This window comes from Curcuma longa, unplaced genomic scaffold (genome assembly GCF_044706935.1).
Source record: "Curcuma longa cultivar G26 ecotype Majalengka, Jawa Barat unplaced genomic scaffold, ITB_CL_G26_1.1 contig_16111, whole genome shotgun sequence".
Lineage (NCBI taxonomy): Eukaryota > Viridiplantae > Streptophyta > Magnoliopsida > Zingiberales > Zingiberaceae > Curcuma > Curcuma longa.
Window position 1 is genome coordinate 1 of NW_027430284.1, and position 19,413 is coordinate 19,413.

General features: G+C 40.1%; 1 protein-coding gene, 1 long non-coding RNA gene and 1 pseudogene across 2 annotated transcripts; 1 reads left to right on the top strand and 2 right to left on the bottom strand.

Moving 5' to 3' along the window:
* The first annotated feature begins 2,611 nt into the window (after positions 1 to 2,611).
* LOC141816333 (uncharacterized) lies at positions 2,612 to 6,238 on the top strand (annotated as a pseudogene).
* A 2,387-nt stretch (positions 6,239 to 8,625) lies between these two features.
* Positions 8,626 to 9,476, bottom strand: LOC141816331 (uncharacterized). The gene is made up of 3 exons (XR_012600677.1): positions 9,336 to 9,476; positions 8,904 to 8,948; positions 8,626 to 8,841 (listed from the first exon to the last, which is right to left on the bottom strand). It is a non-coding gene; the product is annotated as an uncharacterized LOC141816331 (long non-coding RNA).
* Positions 9,477 to 10,907: 1,431 nt separating this feature from the next.
* Positions 10,908 to 14,077, bottom strand: LOC141816332 (protein transport protein SEC16B homolog). Its single transcript, XM_074704134.1, has 7 exons — positions 13,949 to 14,077; positions 13,716 to 13,852; positions 13,672 to 13,684; positions 12,986 to 13,114; positions 12,775 to 12,897; positions 12,323 to 12,484; positions 10,908 to 11,312 (listed from the first exon to the last, which is right to left on the bottom strand). Exons 4-7 carry the CDS (start codon positions 13,094 to 13,096, stop codon positions 11,283 to 11,285), a joined length of 426 nt encoding a protein of 141 aa, XP_074560235.1. The 5' UTR covers positions 13,097 to 13,114; positions 13,672 to 13,684; positions 13,716 to 13,852; positions 13,949 to 14,077; the 3' UTR covers positions 10,908 to 11,282.
* Positions 14,078 to 19,413: the final 5,336 nt, after the last annotated feature.

A 19,413-nucleotide genomic window follows, 5' to 3' on the forward strand; every position in this document is an offset into this window, starting at 1 on the left:
AATAGCTTCTTTTCGAACTTTCGTCGATGAAGGAAAGATTTTCTTCACTCCCTCACAACTCTACAATGCTAACAAGAGTATTTTACTTGGTATCCGCCTCCTTGAGGCGACTAATCCAAGGATCTTCACTCAGCCACTCTTCCACTATTCCTCTCCTTCTCGGTTAAAACACCGAAGGCGGAGAAACCTTCTTACACCAAGTTACACAAATCAAGTACAAAAATGAAGAAGAAGAGAAGAGATGATTACAATATAGAGAGCTTCTTCTTCTTCACAAGATTGCTCCAAGCTTTAGGGTTGAACACCAGGTGGTTGCTTGATCACTAGAGCACAAGAGCTTGGAGTTTGAATGAGGGTCAGTGCCTCTTCCACGAAGTGCACTCACCTCTTATACCAGTTCAGTTTTTAAGTCACCAGTCGACTGGATTTACCACTTCAGTCGACTGGTATGGTCAAACCTGGAAAACGACTACTGAACTGCTGAAATCACGCCTGATTTCTCATGTTGCTGATATAGTTATGGTTTGTTTTTTTGTATATACCTATTTCTATTTCTATTGGAATAAATTATTATATCCAAAAAATTAGATTCTAGGTTTGCATATTTCCAGCATATTTATGTTTTAAATTCTATTAATATGGAGGTGTTGTTATTAACTCTATTAGACGAACAACTTTAGGTTGCTATGGAGGGATTTCATTGGCATGTCAATGGAGATAAGGCACTAATTGGTGGAGGTAGAGAGGAACAGAGATGCTTTCATGCAATATTTAATGAACAATCTTTGTAGATGGTCAACAATTTGCTACTAAATTATGTTAAATTTTGCTTTTAAATTTGTCATCTGAAATGGACTTCTAAGATAATGTCTGATACTTATAGTGATGGTCAATAATAGTGTAAAACTTCTTTTTCTTCTCCCTTTTGACCTTTTGGTGACCTAATTGATCACTCTTTAGTTGCCATTGGTTTCAGGTGAAAGTCATTGGATGTTTTACAAAAACTATTTAGCCAAAGAATATTTCTATTAGTGTCCCACCGATATGACTCGGTTATCAGTAAGGCAAGAGATGAAAATGATTTTTGTAATTATTATGTGCATGAAGATGATGGAAAATAAGATATTTATGGTTTCATTGCAACTGTCAAGAGAAGAAGTACTAGGTTCACGGGGAGTATATATATGCTGTTCAGGCGTTGTCTAAATATAATATTGGTCTATAAACTTAAATGAAATGATTTTTCATAATGACCGACAATGTGTTGATAATTGGAAGATGGATAGAAGGTCTTTAGCCAAACTTTATTATTTGTTAATGACTCATGGAAAATTGAAAGGAAACATAAATATATCAATTACGAAACTTGTAATATCTTTTTCTTCACATTATTACATATAATGTAAAGAATAGGGTCTTAAAATGCCAAACAGCTAGATCCGACGAGATAGATAGTAGGTAATTTTATTTAGTTTTAAACTCTATATAAGGTTACACAACATTTTTGTTTAGGAAGCTAGAACCCATTCGAACCAAAAAGGGTGAAATTGTAACTAATACCATGGGTGCATGCTCACCAAACATGTAATTTAGCTATGTTCTATCAGGTTGGCAAGGATCTGTATAATATGGTAGAGTCTTAAGAGATGCTATTAGTAGTAGGAATGTGTTGAAGATTCCTCATGATAATTAAGTTGTAATTATCATAAAATATTTAGTTTATATGCATATATTGTTGGGATCGTCCGGTGCAATGAGCGTGTTTACACGTTTTACAAACGTACACAACAGAAATAACTAATAATTAATAGGAAATTATTACAATACACACACTCATAGACATGAAATAACAACGTACAAGACATGATAGGAAATTAAAATTTTTATAGAATAATAAATTATTCAATGTATACCTTTGATGACGTTGAGCGAAGTTGGCATCAATCGAGCGGTTCTTATTGAAGTCCTGGCTCTATTGGTGATCCACGTCAAGCTCTCGTCCGAATGACTTTCGAAGTCGAGAGTTGCGTCATCGTCTTCGGTACTAGCCGATGATCGATAACGATTAATTCAAGAGAAAAATCTTATTCAGAAAACCACGCAACAATGTTTGTTGTAATCATTTTCGAGGCTAACTATCATCGAAAATCGTATTCCTAATGTATTTTTTGGTGGTCAACCATTGACGATCGAAAACCCTTTTCGATGATGATGGAACAATTCTCCAAGAAGAAAATAAAAAAGGGGTCGGTCTTTCTTCTCCGGCAACCACTAATTGTCTTCTCACAAAAGGAAGAACCCTAAATCGGCGGCGTTCTAGTGGCTCTTACTATTCCAGCCAGCAACACACGACTTGGAAGCAAGAACAGGGAAGACAATCGGGTTCCCTTTCTCCTCCGTCGGAGACCTTCTCCGGCGATCGGTAGTGGGCCGAAAACACCCAATCGGGCGTCTACGCAGAAAACACCCAATCGGGGTCTACGATGGTGAACAGAGCAGAGGAAGGGGAGAAGAAGAAGAGGGGATCATGACATCGTGATTAGGGTTTCTGTTGGCGTCCTCCTTCCTCCGGAGTGGCTGAAACTGAGCAAAATAGAGGATGACTCTAGCTATGGCTGTGGTGATCGAGAAAAACAGAGGCTCCACGGGCTCACGGTCGGATGGAGACTCCATCATTAGTGAAAACCCTTCTCGCACGGTGAGAACCCTTCTCATCGGTCGTGCGACGTCTGGCAAAGAAGTAGCGCTGACAAGGTTTACTCGCAATTGGGATAGAGCTCCCTCGTGCCTGCTAGGGTTTCTTTCTCGCTACTTGCTCCTCACCGGAACCAGCGCTCTCGGGTTTCCTTCTTCCCGCAATCGGCGATGCTCGCGCGGATGGGAAGCAGCGGTCGGTGCTGCCCCTTTTTGAGAAGAAGAAGAACCGCAGCAGAAGAATCATGATCCGTGTTTTATTGAGCTACAGTGCCTTTATCATGATTTAGGGTTTTTTTCTCTTTTTGTTTTCACGCGACAGTCGAAAAAAACCAGAAAGAAAAAAAAAACCAAAATTGAAAAACCTGATCGAGCTAAACTGGGTTCAGTCGAACCATCACTATAGCAAACCGGACCGATTTTAATCGGTTCAAAAATTAAATCTCTTGGTTCATTAATCAAACAATCACCGATTTGACCCAAACTAATTTTATTCATTTTGTCTTCACAAGACAAAGCTCCTCATCTCTCCCATTTTGCCAAAATGTCTTCCATCATGAACCTAACCAAGTTGGTTCAATTTGATTCAAAATTAAATTATTTGGTTCAATAACCAGACAACTTTTGATTTGAACGAAATCAGTTTCATTCATTTCTTCTTAAGATGAATTCCATCATTTTACCTTTTGTCCGATCCAACCAGACTTTATCTTTCTCAATCTGAGAATCCAATTCTCAAACTCATTTTAAGTTATTCATAAAATTTGTAGTGCGTGTGACCCAATAGGTTCTCGATTATGTTGGTCGTCCATAATTAACCATTAATTCCAGAATGATCATGAGTGACACCTAGTAGTATATCATGATCCCTAATTGATCAAAAAATCAGCGATTGATTCTAGAATAATTTCTAAAACCTTCAATAGCTCCAATTAAACGTGCCTCATTCCTTTCACTGTCTTATACCCGCTTAGTTCAGGATATGGTCTATGTGTGTCAGTCCCTACTAGGTTGACTATGTCACACCTAGACCAAGCTAGTTTTCTTGTCCTACGGATTCAAGTTACTTGTATATGTGTCCAAGAGTACCATACTCTTAACATGTGATGTTTTGGCCAAAGACTTTTAGTAATCCTGACAAATGACCGTAGGGTATACGTCTCCTTTTTCAATGAGCAGTGAATCCTCTGTGTGCTATTTAAACACCTTCGGGCACTTTGACTTATACCCAATCATCCTGGATCCACACCTCCTCGGAGATGTTTGCTTAAGATATCAAAGTATAAGTCTCCATGGCCAAAGTGACTTGAATACCTTAAGTCAAAGGAAACTCACACTTAAGCTGCACTGAGATCTTCATTGACATATATATAGAACCATATAAAGTCTCAAGTCAGGTCACTCCAATGAACTACTTACCTTTAACCAGTATTCACGTTTAACTCTCAACATCCAATATTTCCAACTAGCGAGATCAGCTACTTGGCTAACCAAAGAGTTTAAACGTGCTAGTCTCGACAGAATTGATGACGTCCATGCTTATTAATTCCTCAATTAGGGATAATTTTAATACATTCATAATTGCACATGTAGAGATGCTCACTAGTTGTGATTCAATCACAAATTCTCTCATACTATAAATCGTATTGCGAACATTCAGTAAATGAGTTTAAAATCTAATCAAATATATAGAAAATGTGCACTCAAATAGTGAATTACTATTTATCCAATAAATAATATAACCGTAAGATGATTGCTTTGGACACCCCTCAAATCTAACACATAGATATATACATTAATAAATGTTCACTTGTAATATATATATATATATATATATATATATATATATATATATATATAGGTTGTTATTATTTGTATAATGTTGGATACACAAATGGAGAAGGATTTTTGGCACCATATAGAGGTTAAAGGTATTACTTGATTGAATGGAGGCAAGATTAACAACTAATGACAACCAAAGAGTACTTTAATATGAAACACTCTCAAGGGAGAAATTGCATTGAATGATGTTTTGGCATTTTAAAAGCTAAATGGGCTATATTGAGAGATAAATCTTTTTATTTAATTAAAACTCAATGTAGGATTATTTCTGTTTATTGTTTTCTCCATAATTTCATAAGATTTGAAATGATAATTGATCCAATAGAGATTAAGTTTGGTGTTCTTTAGTTAAATGAAAGTCATGATGATAATGATGATTTGATCAGGCATTGTGAGATCAATCGTGCTTGGACTGAAAGGAGAGACAAGCTTGTGGATGATATGTTCACGAGCTGACAGTCATCAATTAAGTACATGTAATATTGATTGTATTTTGAAATTTGGGTTTCATTTCTATGTATTTGAACTATCTGTTTGTATTTGGATTTTATATATTATCCATTTAAACAATTTTATTATATTTTGCACATGCACAATGATGTATTTAGATGGTTCAATTTCAAATTTCAATGAAAGGAAAGAGCTAGAAGAGGCTAAAAGTAGTAGCAACGATCAAAGATGCACCAACTTCATAGCCAATTTTATCAACCTTATCTGAACAAGTAGAAAGTTCAATGCTAACGAAGGTTAAAAGAAAAACTTATGCACCAAACACTTGTGGACAAAATAAGAGGATGTTGTATTACTTAACTACCTTGTTGAATTGAACAAAGATTTAGCTTGGAAGAGTGAGAATGATTTTAGAACTGGGAACTTGCTGCATTTGGAGAAACTCATGGCTGCTAAAGTGCCATCAAGAAATTTGACTCATATTTAGTTAAGGTACAAGCTACTAAAGAAGTAGTCCATGTTGCTACTAATGAGATGTTGAATCATAGCAGTGGATTTGGGTGGAACAAGAAGTGTATCATTGCAACAAAGGATGTCTTTGATGATTGGGTTAAGGTATATTTTTCTATTTTTGTGGGGCTTTCATTTATTTGATGATTGTGGATTTTTTTTATTAATGATATGTTTTTAATTTAGAGTCATTAAACCACTTTTGGTTTAAAGAACAAAGAGTTCCCTCACCTTGATAACCCTGATGTCTGTGTAGGGAAAGATCGTACCATAGGAGCTTGTGTAGAAACCCCAACTTATGTAGTAGAAAAGATAAAATTTATACAATGAAGAAACTAGCACATTTGAGTGTGAAATAGATGAACATGCCGAAGGTCACGAAAATGAATCTGTCAGAGATAAAATAAGGAAATCTGAGATGGAGACTCTAGATTCATCAGTTTTTCCATCATGCAAGAAGCAAACCATCAGAAAAAAAGCGAAGTCTGATAATGTTCTAGGTGACTTGGTGGGAGAGATTCATAAGTATGTTACTATTGTTACGGAGGCTAATGAGGAGATGAAGGGAATTTCCACCTATTTCAAGAAATAAACCGAGAGCAGTGATAGAAAAATGAGGATATATAATGCGTTAATGAAACTTTTTGACTTCTCTTAACACGAAATTATGGATGTCTAGGAGTATATTCTCAAGGATGAACATAGGGTTGATAATTTCTTCGCATTGCCAAAGGAATTTTAGAAAAGATTATGCGGTGAAGTAGCTCTCTAAGATTAATCCAAAATAAATTAGATATTTGAATTAGGTTGTTGGTACTTATATTTTGATATGCTTTTAGACAGTCACGATATTATTTTGGACAAAACTTGTTGGATAAATGTCATTGGTAGATTCACACTTGTTGGATGAATGCCATCTAGAATTAAACTTGTTGGATGATTTACATTTTATTCTCTCTTGTTAATTCTGCATCTATTATTTATATACTTTCTGAAATATTGTTACTTTTTGAAATTTATCCAGGGATCAAGTTGTGTTGCTGCTGCTACTTAATGAAATAGCTCTCTCTTGCTAGTTTAGTGCTGTTGCTGCTATACTGTTGATATAGACAAGTATGTAGTTTCATGGAACTGAAACAGACAAGTGATCAAGTTGATATACTCTTTAATCTGTGTTTGTAGTTTGCTTGAATCTTTGTGAGGTTGGAGATTATTCTCAATTGATATTGTTTCAAATTTATTCAAGTCTAGCTCTTGAAATGTAAACAAGTATGTTCATAAGAGAAATGTAAACAAGTAGGTTCAGCATTCCATGTGATGCTGAACTTTTTGTTGTTTAGACTTGAGAGAAGTTAGTTGTTTGTCATTAGCTATTATTGCATTCATGTTTGTCCTCGTTCAGTGCAAGATTAAGATTTTGATGGCTGTGGAAGAGTTAATTTGATCTCGACGACTGTTCGTGTAAATTTCTGAACTTTGATTTTGTTGTTGATCAAAAGAGGAATAAAAAGTGCAAGACTAAGTCCTGTAAGATTGATTGAACACTCATTGCAATATTGCATCGACATCTCTTTCTTTAACAAAATGAATCAAATGATACAGGACTCGATCTCCTTTCAACTTATTTCAAATCCATACTCCTGGTGGAGTTCGTTGATCAATTAATACGCGCCGTTCTTGACCTGAAACGCCACGGCCAACGAGAGGCAGTTGCTCGTCAACTTCTTGACGATGCTGGTGGCGTCTGCTACCGGCGACACCAATCCTGGGTTGTCCCGGGTTCTCACTGAATGCGTCGCTGAATGCGTTGTTGCAACTGTTCAACGAATAAATAAAGTTGTTTAGAATGATTTCTATATATAGAATTTTTTTCGTGTATATTTTGATTCGTTTACGGTACCTTCCGGCGTGGACTAGTGCGGTGGAGATGGTGTTGGTCACCTCGGTGCGCGCCTTCCCGTCGTTGATCGCCGCCACCTGCTTCTGCTGGGCCTCTTGCAGGCTCGCGACAGCGTTCGAGCGTCGACGCTTGGTAGGCAGGGGAAGCGGAATCGTACCCTTGGTCATTGCCGATGAGGCCGTTGGAGGTAGCGGAGTGGACGAAAAGCCGATTGGGTTGCGTCGATGCCGGCATCGACGCCGAACCATCGATCGCACACTGCGAACTCCTGAACCAGCGCTTGGTACACGGCCACCATCTCCGGAGGAAGTAGACTCGACGCGAAAAAGGGTCCGAAGTCGAGATCGGGTTCCATTCCTGCCTCGTCACGCCGTTGATCTCCGTGATTGAGTGAAGTAATGTCATGATTGATAGGTGGGCAAAGATTAAAGGGAACCTTTTATTATCATTTTCGTCGAGAGAGGATGTTCTTTTTTAAAAAAATTGTCAACATAGTATCATGACATATTTTTCATCTAAAAATATTCTTGTTTTAATGGTATTATAATAGTTATGACTTAGATGCCATAACGTATTTAAGTAGTTATAATATAAAATAAAATTAATTTAATTTGATCAAAATTATTATATATAAATCATCGTTATATTAAAATATTCTTTATTAACTTGGTGAAAATAATCTAAACTTAATGAAAACACTTTTAACTTAGAAAAATGAAAAAAAAAACAGTACTGTTATATATAGCAGCTGCTACAAACGTAGCAACTCGGCCATACTTGTTACAATAGTGTAGCAACTATGCTACACTAATTTTGAAGTTATTTAATCAAATTGAAGCAATTTTAATAAGTTTAAATAATTTTAATTAATTTAGTAAAGAATATTTTGATATATACTATTTTATGTGTTGTAATTTTAATTAATTTGACTTGATTTATGTAACATGTAGTAGCTACATCAACCCTAATTGCTACACGTTGTAGCAACTATGCATCTACTATATATAGTTATTATAGCAATTTTAGAATAAAGATATTTTCGGGATGAAAAATATATTAGGGTATTATTTTGACCTTTTTTGTATAAACGGTTTTAATTAGTTTAGTTAGAGGAGGAGTTCAATAAATGATCCCCCTACCAATCACAATTTTTGTGCAAAATAAAAACAATCCAATGATATTTAGTTGTTTGAGGGTACCCATGTGTGTTGTTCATGTCAAATACTCGAGTACGCAACAAAAATAATAAACATACTAACACAAGTGCTATAACACAATGATTTAATATGCCTAATTAGAGACTCCCCTTCTAATCCACAACCTATAACGTGTCTTTGTATCCACCAACACAGGTAAACCAGCACCTCCATCTCTTGAGATCCTAATACCTCAGAGTAATTTCATCAATTACTCCCACCATCCATACACCTTCAATAACTCCAACTCTGATATAACACAATTCGTGAGTCAAATGTATACAATTTATTCTTTCAGGATAAAGGGTTACCTGATCAGATCACCATTATAGCAATAACTCCCCTATCTCATTCACCTAAAAGATAATAAACAACTTAGAAATTAGGACTCTAATAGTTAAAAGTTTTGAAATTTTCAACTACAAAAAACATTGCCAGTGCTTCTTAGATTCCTTACATTCATCAGAAATTAGGGTTCTAACAGTTATATGCTTTCATCTAATTTACTTCTTTACATGATGTGTAACATAACATACAAGTATAATTTAGTGTTCTAGATTTGAAATTCCAATTCCTATTCCAACAAACTAGAAAATTGATAAATATTCATGAGAATTCATTATCCTTCAAAAAAGAGATTACGCATTCCTTTCGCTTAAAGAAAATCAGTTTCACACAATTTACAAAAGATGAATGTTGGGATTTATGAAAAATTTGCATGTTTGTCTCTTTAAGCGACTCACCTCCTTTTCTAGTTGGCTATGACGATCAGAACCAGCTTTCATAGCTTTAGTTCTCTTTGGCTTTCCCCAGCAAAGTGAAAATTGCAATTGCTTTTCACACCATTCCTGATATTAATGGCGCTACAGATAAGGATCAATAAAATGACATCTCAAAAGAGCAAAGACAAATGAAACATCCCATCGAATGGAATAGATGGATCGATGCACATAGGTGGAAACAATTTCCATAAACCTTAACAACATTTTGGGCAGCTAATTGACAAGGATCAATCTTACGAAACCTATCGTGGAAGTGATGTCAGTAACGGAAAGCCCCCTTTTGGATCGAAATTGACCGAGAAGGGAGGATCTAGGACGGATGACATCCTCAATGTCCCCCGACGTGGAGAAGGAATAAGGCCTGGGGGAGGTCGGCGGAACGGAGGAGCAGGGGAGGATAGAGGGAAGGGAAGAGAATAGGGTGAATCAGGAGGAAGAAGAAGGCAAGCGGAAGATGCGAGGTGGGGGCGAATGGAGGCCATGGCAGCTTCGATGAACGCCATCTCTTCCTCGCTCACGATCTCCACCGGGATGTGCACGCCTCCGACGCCTCCACCGGGTTGCGATCGTTCGCTAGGTGGACGAAGGCTTCGAATCGCCGCCGCTCGATCGTTCGCTAGGTTTCGCTCACGTGATCGGGGACGGGAGTCGAGTTTCGCTCGGAGGGTTTTGCCGTAGATTGAAGGGTAATTTTGTAAAAAAAATCTCTTAACCCCGGAATCAAGAAAAACCTAAGTTTTCCTTGGTTTTCTGATTCCGAGTTGAATGCCCTCTGTTGCTGACGTATGTTGATATGTCGGATATGAAATATTACTTGGGAATCGTCGATTACTTAAACCAAACAAGGTTTTGATTGATAACTTTGGATGGATAACCAAGGTAATCACGGATGACCCCCAACCAAACACACCCAAGATGTTATATAAGATGACCTCCAACAATCACATTTAACGGATTTGACAATATTACTATTGAAAACCAACAACTATAACACCAATTGACTAGATATCAAATCGATTGTTGCTCTAATAAAAATATTTTATTTATCAAATCCTTATTTAGTCAACTTCTTAACTTGCATACTTCGATTGATTGAATGCACCTTCAGTCAACTAAACTCCCTAGACTTACCCACTACAACAAAAATGACTTTCCGCAGCGCGCAAATATGCTATCCGCAGCGCACATCGCACGCTGCACAGTTGCAAGCTGTTAAAAGTCATTAGGCATCCGCAGCGCACAATGCACGCCGCGGATGATCACATCTGCAGCGCACAATGCGCGCTGCGGATGTGAGCTTCCGCAGCGCGCAATGCGCGCCGCGGATGTGATCATCCGCGGCGTGCATTTCGCGCTACGGATGCGAGCTTCCACAGCGCGCAATGTACGCTGCGGATGTGATCAATCGCAGTGCGCAATATGCGCTGTGAATAAAATAAAATAATTAAACCATTTAAATCACAATTATAAATTCAAAACTCAAATAATTAATAACATAAATACCACACACAAATACCATATAAAATTACACATTTATAATCCAACAATTATATATAACATTCACATCTGTTTTGATAAGCTTACAAGACTTTGTTATCTTGAACATAAAGAAAAACAGAAAATACATGAGGTTATGTGTATATATATGTGCTGATACTTAGCACATATATACTTGTTGACTGGAAGAGCTTTCTTGCTGATGAATCTATCCTTGTTGATGAATCTCTACGAAAATACAGAGTCTCTGCGAAGGAACATCTTGCTGATGAATCTATCCTTGTTGACTGGAAGAGCTTTCTTCTTCCCCTTGCTCGTCTTGGGTATCTGTGATCAGGGTAAAGTTGTAATACGTCGGTCCACATCTCCCTAACATTTTCGAGGACCATGTTGCAGTGGCGATCAAATGCTCTAACTTGACCAAGTAGTTTCTTGTTGTTCCTGCAATTAACTTGAAGACCTCATCAGCAAACATTTCGTAATTTAGATGTAGTGGATGCAAGCAAGCATGTGAGACTAAACAAATGCATGTAGTATCCTATAGAATTTTATGGCTCATATTGTTGCCGAAGCATCTTCTGAATGCCTACACTAGCAACTTTTTGTCATCAATCAATGGTACATTCAGAATATTTGAATGAGTTTACTGGACAGAACTATTTAAATCACAGATGCAGCTTGTGACATATCTCCCATTACACAAGTATGAGAATATTCATTTTTTGATCCACTTGGTCCTCAAAGTAAATATTTATTTAACCTGTTCCAGCAAACTAAAAAAAGGCACTTTTTGTGGGTATAATGCAAGTATTCAGAAGGAAAACAAACAAATAGTATAAATATTTAATTGTATATATAACAACTTATCTTGGAGATTTCATGGGTGAATGACAAAGAAGCTCAACAGATAGAAAGTTAGCAGGAGGATGGAACTGCCAAATTCAACAACTGGAATACTTCTTAATCTATACTTTGATAGCAACAGCATGACAATGAGCATGGAAATTGGTCTCTACAAGGGCACTGTGAAGATGGTTCATGGAAATTGGTAGCCACTGTAAGTAATTTGTTTATAGGGTTATTATGGAAAATTAAAATACACCAACAATCTATAATCATGAATGTAATTCAGGCAATGACCAGTGCTGCACATGATGTAGGATTCCAGAACTTTCTGCTTTTACAAACATAAAGACGATCAAAGCTTATGTGTTCGAAATCAGAGAAATTGAGATATAAATATGTTTTCTTATATCAAAATCATGAGATAAACATTGGCCCTAGCTGCAACAACACATTCATTTGATAGACCAGAGATTTACTTTCAACCAAGAGTTTGTTCATATCAAATAAGAGGTCACTTTTACCTTGACAAAGGAAGAATGACAGAGAACATTCATCATGAAGTATAAGTACAAGTTAATTCCTAAGTATATATTTAGTTAAATCACCTGTGCAGGCTGCATAGGTGAAGCCACGGGTAAGGTATTAACTGCATTCTTTGCAGAAAACACATCTGCAGGTTGCCCAGCAATAAGCAGACATAGTGATCGTAAAGGTGATCCGAATGCAAATTGATGCTGTGCCATCTTCTTCACTGTGTCAACATAAAACTGCAACCAAAATTATGAGATATATCAGATCTAAAGAAGAAATTTTTTCCCATTATAACATGAAACAAAAATAGATAATAAAAAATTAAATCAAAATCCAACTAAATGAGCCATCTTCTTCAGTGTTGCACACATAGAACTGCAAGAAAAATATGAGATCTATCAGAGCAAGTGAAGAAACAAGAATTTTCCGCATCATAAACATGAAAAAGAAACAAATATTATATGCATCCAAATCAAGATCAACTAAATAAGTTATGTAATTACAGAGAAAAGAAAAGTATACAAACCTTCTCGCCAAGCTGTGCAGCAAAAACAAGAGCAGGGCCCCATAATTGACCTTCTTGTGCATATTGGAGAGCCTGCTTCCTTTTACCAGAAACAAGAACGCTTTGCACCATAGCAGCAGTTGTCTGAAAGAAGTTGACAGAATAGAAACTATTACAGCGGTTCAGTGGACTATATGAAACTGTGAACAAAAACTTGGATAACTGAAGGTACCTGAAGTTGGCTTTTTGATGGAATATTATTCAAGCAATAAGCAGATGGGCCATACCCTCCAAAAGGAGCACCTTTTGTTTTTGATGAAACAAAAAGATTGCATACATCCATTTCTGGACCATTAACATCCTACAAGCAAGAGAATTATACTGAAGGTACAAGAGAAATGCTAAAACTTGAAGAATCCTGAGATCAAAATTAATGAGAAAGTAGGGTTCATCCTTAACAGCAAGTACTTTTCTGTTAGCCTTTCTTAAATATATAACCAAACAGCTTTACAGCAGAAACAAATGACAACTAATATTTAGAGCCAGTGAGTGGTATGCTCCTTAATGAAGACCGCTGCACTTGCCTATTAACCTATTAGCAACATCCTACTACACAATAACACAAGGGTATCTTAATATAGTATCATCGCATTCATGATTATAGATTGTTGGTGTATTTTAATTTTCCATAATAACCCTATAAACAAATTACTTACAGTGGCTACCAATTTCCATGAACCATCTTCTACTACAACATTTATTGATCTCTACAAGGGCACTGCAAATGCATTACCAAAACCTAATGCATTAGTATAATATTTGAGTGAAGCTCAATGAGACAATAGAATTAAAATATGTACTGCATCATTCTTTGACTCATAAGACTCAGTTTTATCTAAAAAAGGAAAACCTACATACATAGATAAATTTCCTGGCATGAAAAACTACATACATAGATAAGCCGCAGAGCTGCGAGCTGAGATCGGCGGCGATGGGGCGGCGATGGGGCGGCGACGGGGGCGACGAGAGGGAGAGGCGACCGACGCAGGGCAAAGCAGAGGGAGGAGGATCGCGATGATATCTTAAACAAATAGGAATCCTGGCAAAAAAAAAATTGAGGAAAAGGGGAGGAAAACAAAGTCGAATCCTTAACGAACGGAAAAAGGCTCGAGGTCGAGCAGAGTGAAACGCGTACCCATCTCGGCGGCGCAGCGTTAGGCTGGAAAACCTTGCCCAAACTCCAGAGGCGCGCCGCCACCGGCTGTGGGAAGATTAGAGGAGGAGGAGAAGTGACGAGCTTCCGTGCGCCGATCCGAGGGTTAAGGGCGGGATCGATCGGGTCAAGGTTAGGGTTTATTAAATCTGCAATTTCATTTTGCTCTCACAAGTTACCTTTTTGACATATTACCAAGTATTTTAAAAAAAATTAAAATTAAAATTTAAGAGTTTTTTTAAAAGAAATTAAAATTAATATTATTAATATTATAATTTATAAATTTTTTACAGCGGACATTGTACGCTGTCAATATAAATTTTTAACAGCGCACATTGTACGCTGTTAAAAATACTTTTAACGGCGCACAATATGCGCTGTCAAAAATAATTTTAACGGCGTACAATGTGCGCTGTTAAAAGTATTTTTAACAGCGTATTATTGTTGCGCGCTGCGGTTGATAAAAATATGATATTATCCGCAGCGCATTTTATTGGGTGCGCCGTCAAAGCAACTATTAACGGCGCGCCTATGATGTGCGCTGCGGATGACGCGCTGCGGAAAGTCATTTTTGTTGTAGTGTAGAAGTGTTCGAATTTAAAGAAATTAATAAACTAGTGTTGTGATCCAACCAACTAGTGGATGTGAAAATCACACCCCATGTGTTTTGGCAATACTCTGAAGTGTTTTAGAATTTGTAATTTGCTCAATCGATCGATACTTGGAGACCAATTTATTAGTGATCCAATACTTCAAATTGGATTTGTTTGTGGGTATTATGGTGTAGAACAATCAATTGATGGGTAAGAATCAGTCAACTAATAGTTCGAACCATTAGTCAATAAACAAAATATTTTATAAACAACTAGTGTAGTTGACTAACATTCATTTGATATAGAATAAAATATTTTGTAATCGACTGACATAGTCGACTTAGCACTGATTAATAAACTAATGTTATAACGACTAATTCAAATGTAGATAAAGATGAAAATTTTAATGATAAGATTTGGATAAGATATTGTGGATCAATTGGCTGATGATTTTCACATCGGCATAATGGTAGAATTTGATTAAGATATTATGATCAATTAACTTATGGTTGATAAATAATCAACTGATAGTTGTCACATTAGCATAATTGTTGGATTCAAGAAGACTATAAAAGGAGTTCAAATAGTTGTGAAAAGGAATATCTAATTGATACAAACAACGTCCACACTTTGTCGTATTAAAGAGGTTCATTGTAGTTATTTTGCTCTTTTATTGTAAATCCACTGTTCCGGCTCTTTACCGACGATAGTAGAATCACCGGACAAGGGGGAGGCCACGTCACCCAATCCCGAGACCACGGAGAAGAAAGGACCTGCAGGGGGGCACTGGAAACACGGATTAGCTGGGTGCCGGGGAATCCCGGCGTGGCCACTCCGACGCTCAAGTCAGATCAACAGAAAAAGTGGAAATGTACCCCTCCAATTCAAGATGGGTTTGATGTCGTACCTGTGAGGTTTATATAGAGCAAGAGGAGGGGGCGATATCTTCGGGATCTAGCTGCTTGGGATTGGAGGAGATGGCGGACTTACAGGATCCGCTGTGTGAAAAGTTCTTCAGATCCGGCGGTCCTCCCCTACCTCTTATCTTCTTTGAAGGGTTGCGATTGACTGGAGTGCCTCTTGTGGATAGATGTTGCGAAGGAGCTTTGTTCTTTCTGCTTTGGTGTTATCTCTTTGTTGGGTGTGGCCAACCTGCGGGGGTGAAATGTACTGATGCGAGGCGCTCCTAGCTGGTATTCCTAGCGGTGTAGGTAGGCGGGTCCCTTCTGGCCTTCTTATGTGGGTTGTGGTGGAGAAGACCAATAGGAGACCCCTCCTCTAGGTAGGGCCGGGCACCTACAATTAGGCGCTGGCCCCTGGTACATGTCGGCCTCCGGTGTAGGTCGGCTTATGATGCGGCGACCTGGTGATGAGGTCGGCTTATGGTGCGGCGACCTGGTAACGAGGTCGGCTTATGTTGCGGCGACCTACTTAGGAGGTTGTCCTTTGGTTGTGGTTTTACTTCCCTGTTGGTTGTGAGGTATCAGGTGGGTCTGCAGGAGTTGGTCTGGTGTGTTGGTCCTGCCTTTGCCCTAACTGGGAGGTGGGTTAGGGGCTAGTATGCCTACCTGGTTCTGTGAGATGTCTTCGGTGCAGATGTTCGTTACTTTAGCGGGGTTGGTTGTGTGGCATGTGTGGGGTGTTGTCCCTGGCTGCGGGGGATAAGGTGTCTGTATTCCGCTCTTTGGGATAGGTGTGTGCCTGAGATTCGGGCTGCCACGTGTCTTCTGGGGGCCCCCCTTATCCTACCTGTTTTGCCCACGTCGTTCCATCCGGATCACAAGCCTCCCGACCTAGTTTAGTCGAAGGAGACGTAGTTCGACTGACTGAACTTAAGTCTTGTTTGCTTCGACCTTCTGTCGTCTGATTTCTTGGGGTTTTTTTTTTTTCGTATTCGACCGCTTGGATTGCTTTGATTCCCTGTATTTATTAACGGTCCGGATGGTTCGACCGTTCGACTTAACTTCCCTCGCCCCGTCGCCTTTCTCTCTGGCTTCCGCGAACCCTAGCGTCCGTGCGTTCCTGCTTTTCCTCCGGTCTTGTTCGCGTCCTTCTAGCTCCTCGGCTCTTTTCCCCTTCGATCATGTCTGCTCCTCCTAGTAAGTCTCTCCTCTGAGTTAGGTCTTGTTTTGCTGTTTTCTGGTTCCGGGTCCTGGGGCGTCGTTCTTCTTTCCTTCTTTCCTTGTTCATCCTTCGGTTCTTCCTTTTCTTTGTTTGTTTCTCTGTGTTTGGTTTACTGCCTTTCTTGTACTCTCAATGGGAGGCTCAATCCCTTGGTGTGAGTCTGTCACTTCTTTGCTGCACCCTGATGACGCTGCAGTGCTTCGGGATCGCCATGGCATTCCTCGCGATCATCTAATCAGGATACCCACTTCCCTTCAGCGCCCGCATGAGCCTCCTACCGGCTATGTGACCTTCTTCCAGGGCCAGCTAGAGGCCGGCTTGCGTTTCCCTATTCCTCCTTTTTTCCATGACCTGGCTCGCTTCTTCAACATTTCCTTGTCCCAACTTGCTCCCAACTCCTACCGCTTACTGTGCGGTGCCCTTATTGTTTTCCACGTCTACAAGATACCCGTTACTCCCCACCTTCTATACCAGTTCATTCATCCCAAGAAGAGTGAGCCCGGTGTGGTGTATTTCGCCGCCAGGTCTGGAGTTAAGTTTTTGTCTGGTTGCTCTGAGTCTCAGAAGGGGTGGCGTCATAAGTTTTTCTACGTTAAGCCCCCAACCCCTTACACTTGGTCTACTGCTTGGGAAGCTGCTTTGCCTCCCCCTCCTCCTTTGGGTTCTTATCCGTCCACTTCACGGGTTAGGGAGACGTTATCTCCCCTATTGCTTGATGCCAACAAGCTGGTATCTAATGAGGCCCTTCTATATCGCGCGGGCCTCAGCCCTACTTGCCTTCCTTTGACTTCCTCCTTATGTAAGTTGCCTGTGTTTGCTATAGTTTCCTTCTTAGGCTAACTAATTCTCTTCCTTTGTTTCTTGGTTACAGACGAGCTTCTGGTGGATGCCTCCGTGCGGAAGGCTTTGCGATGGGACCTATCCGATACTGATGGCTGGTGGGTTTCTACGGAGGTGGAGGGGGCTTCGACTGCTACCCCTGGTGCTGATGTTCCCCTCACGCCGGGTAGGCCTGTGGGCTTAGAAGCGGGGCTTGTAGAGCCGCAGAGTCCTGTGGTTGCTGGGGAGCCTGCGAGTTCTGTTATGGTTGCTGTGTGGGATGGGGCGTCGTCCTCCACCCTTCCAGAGAGTTCCGGACAGTTCTATGCCTCTTTTGGCCTCGAGGAGGAAGGATTTGCTTCCCCTTCTCCGGCGGATCGGGCGTCCGAGGCTTCGGTGCCCAAGGAATCGGTTCCCGTGGTGGTCCGGGAGACCAGAGCCAGGAAGAGGATCCGGGAGGAAAGGAGCAAACGTCTGGCCACTCCTGGGGCTTCTGAGCCCATCCTGATTGACATTCCTGAGGTCGAGGTGTCTGGGCAGGTCTCCTTTCCTGAGGGGGAGCCTTCGACGGCTAATGTTCCTGTGAAACCCTTGTCCCCTCTTCTTCTGCCAAGTCGTGTCCTGATAAGAGAAAGGCATCCTCGTCTCTTGCCGGTGCTTCCCAGAAGAATAAGAAGTCTAAGGTTATCCGTCCTCCCCGTTCTCCTTTGGCCATTCATGTGGAGGAGTCTTCTGAAGGGGACTTCCAGAGGTATGCTAGGGAGGTGTTGCCTACTCTAGACAATGACTCCATTTTTAGCCATATGCATGGTAATCTAGGCAAGGTATGGAATTTTGACTTAGGGCTGTTGTTTTCTCCCGACTGGTTGATGTGAGTTTTCCTTTTTCTGTCCAGGTGGTAACGCAATGTGAGGAGCTCCATCGCAGAGTGCCTCTTCTTAGCTTGGACAAGTCGCGTCTTGAGGCTCAGGTGGCGGAGTTGCAAAAGCAGCTAGAGGTTTTGGCTGAGTCGGCCGAGTCCCGAGCGGGAGCTGGGCTAAAACAGGAAGTTGATCGCTTAAAGTTAGACGCTGAGCTCAGGACTTCTAGACTTCAGGAATTGGAGCAGGAGTTGGAAGAAAGTAAAGCTGCCACTCGCAAAGCCCAGTTTGCGTTAGGAAAAGCTCGGCAAGACCTCGACCTCTGGGGAGGACCAGGTTAAGGCTGGAGGCCGACCTTGCATTGGCTTATCAGCAAAAAGGGGCGCTCCACCAGGACCTGGAACAGGCCACCGCTCGGGTACAAGAGCTGGAGTCCCACCTGAACGAAGAGAAAGAACATAGGGAGCGGGCGCTTGATGAGAGGGATAAGGCCCTATCTGAGATGGAAGCTCTTCGGCAACAAGTATCCGATCTTCAAAAGCAAGGGGAAGAACAGAAGGCAGCCTTTTTGACCTCTCCTGAGTTCCAGGCCATGCTGGGGAAAAAGACTGGTACTATGCTTCTGCACGGATTCCAGGGTGCTGTAAAACAATTCATCCAGTCGGGTGTGTTACCCAGGGATGTTAATCTAGGCTTCCTGAATCCTGAGAAGGTCTGGGGGGAGCTTCATGCTTCTGCGAAGCCAAGTCTTTAATTTACTTCTCCCTTTCTCTTTTGGTGTTATAACAGATACTCTACCTGTTTTGAGGTCTTCCTTTGTGGGAAGTTAACTTTGGTGTGCTATTTGTTCTTTTGAGTGATCGTTTTACTTTTGAACCTCTAATTGTCTTTGATTGTTGGCGCAGACTGGTGTGTAAGGTGTGCTTGTGTTAGTGCATCTTTCCTCTCACTTGTTTTGTAGGTCCGTGCGTGCCGACGTATGTTTTGGGGGGACCTGCGGCGAGCTCGAATTTTACCTTGCCTGCAGGTCGCATTTCCTTCCTGACGTGTC

Excerpts from the sequence above, each read along its gene's own strand:
- LOC141816332 (XM_074704134.1), bottom strand. The coding sequence starts at position 13,096 with ATGGATGTATGCAATCTTTTTGTTTCATCAAAAACAAAAGGTGCTCCT. Across the intron at positions 12,898-12,985 it reads CATCAAAAAGCCAACTTCAG|ACAACTGCTGCTATGGTGCA; the intron begins GTACCTTCAGTT and ends AACTTCTTTCAG. Across the intron at positions 11,313-12,322 it reads CACCTATGCAGCCTGCACAG|GAACAACAAGAAACTACTTG; the intron begins GTGATTTAACTA and ends AGTTAATTGCAG.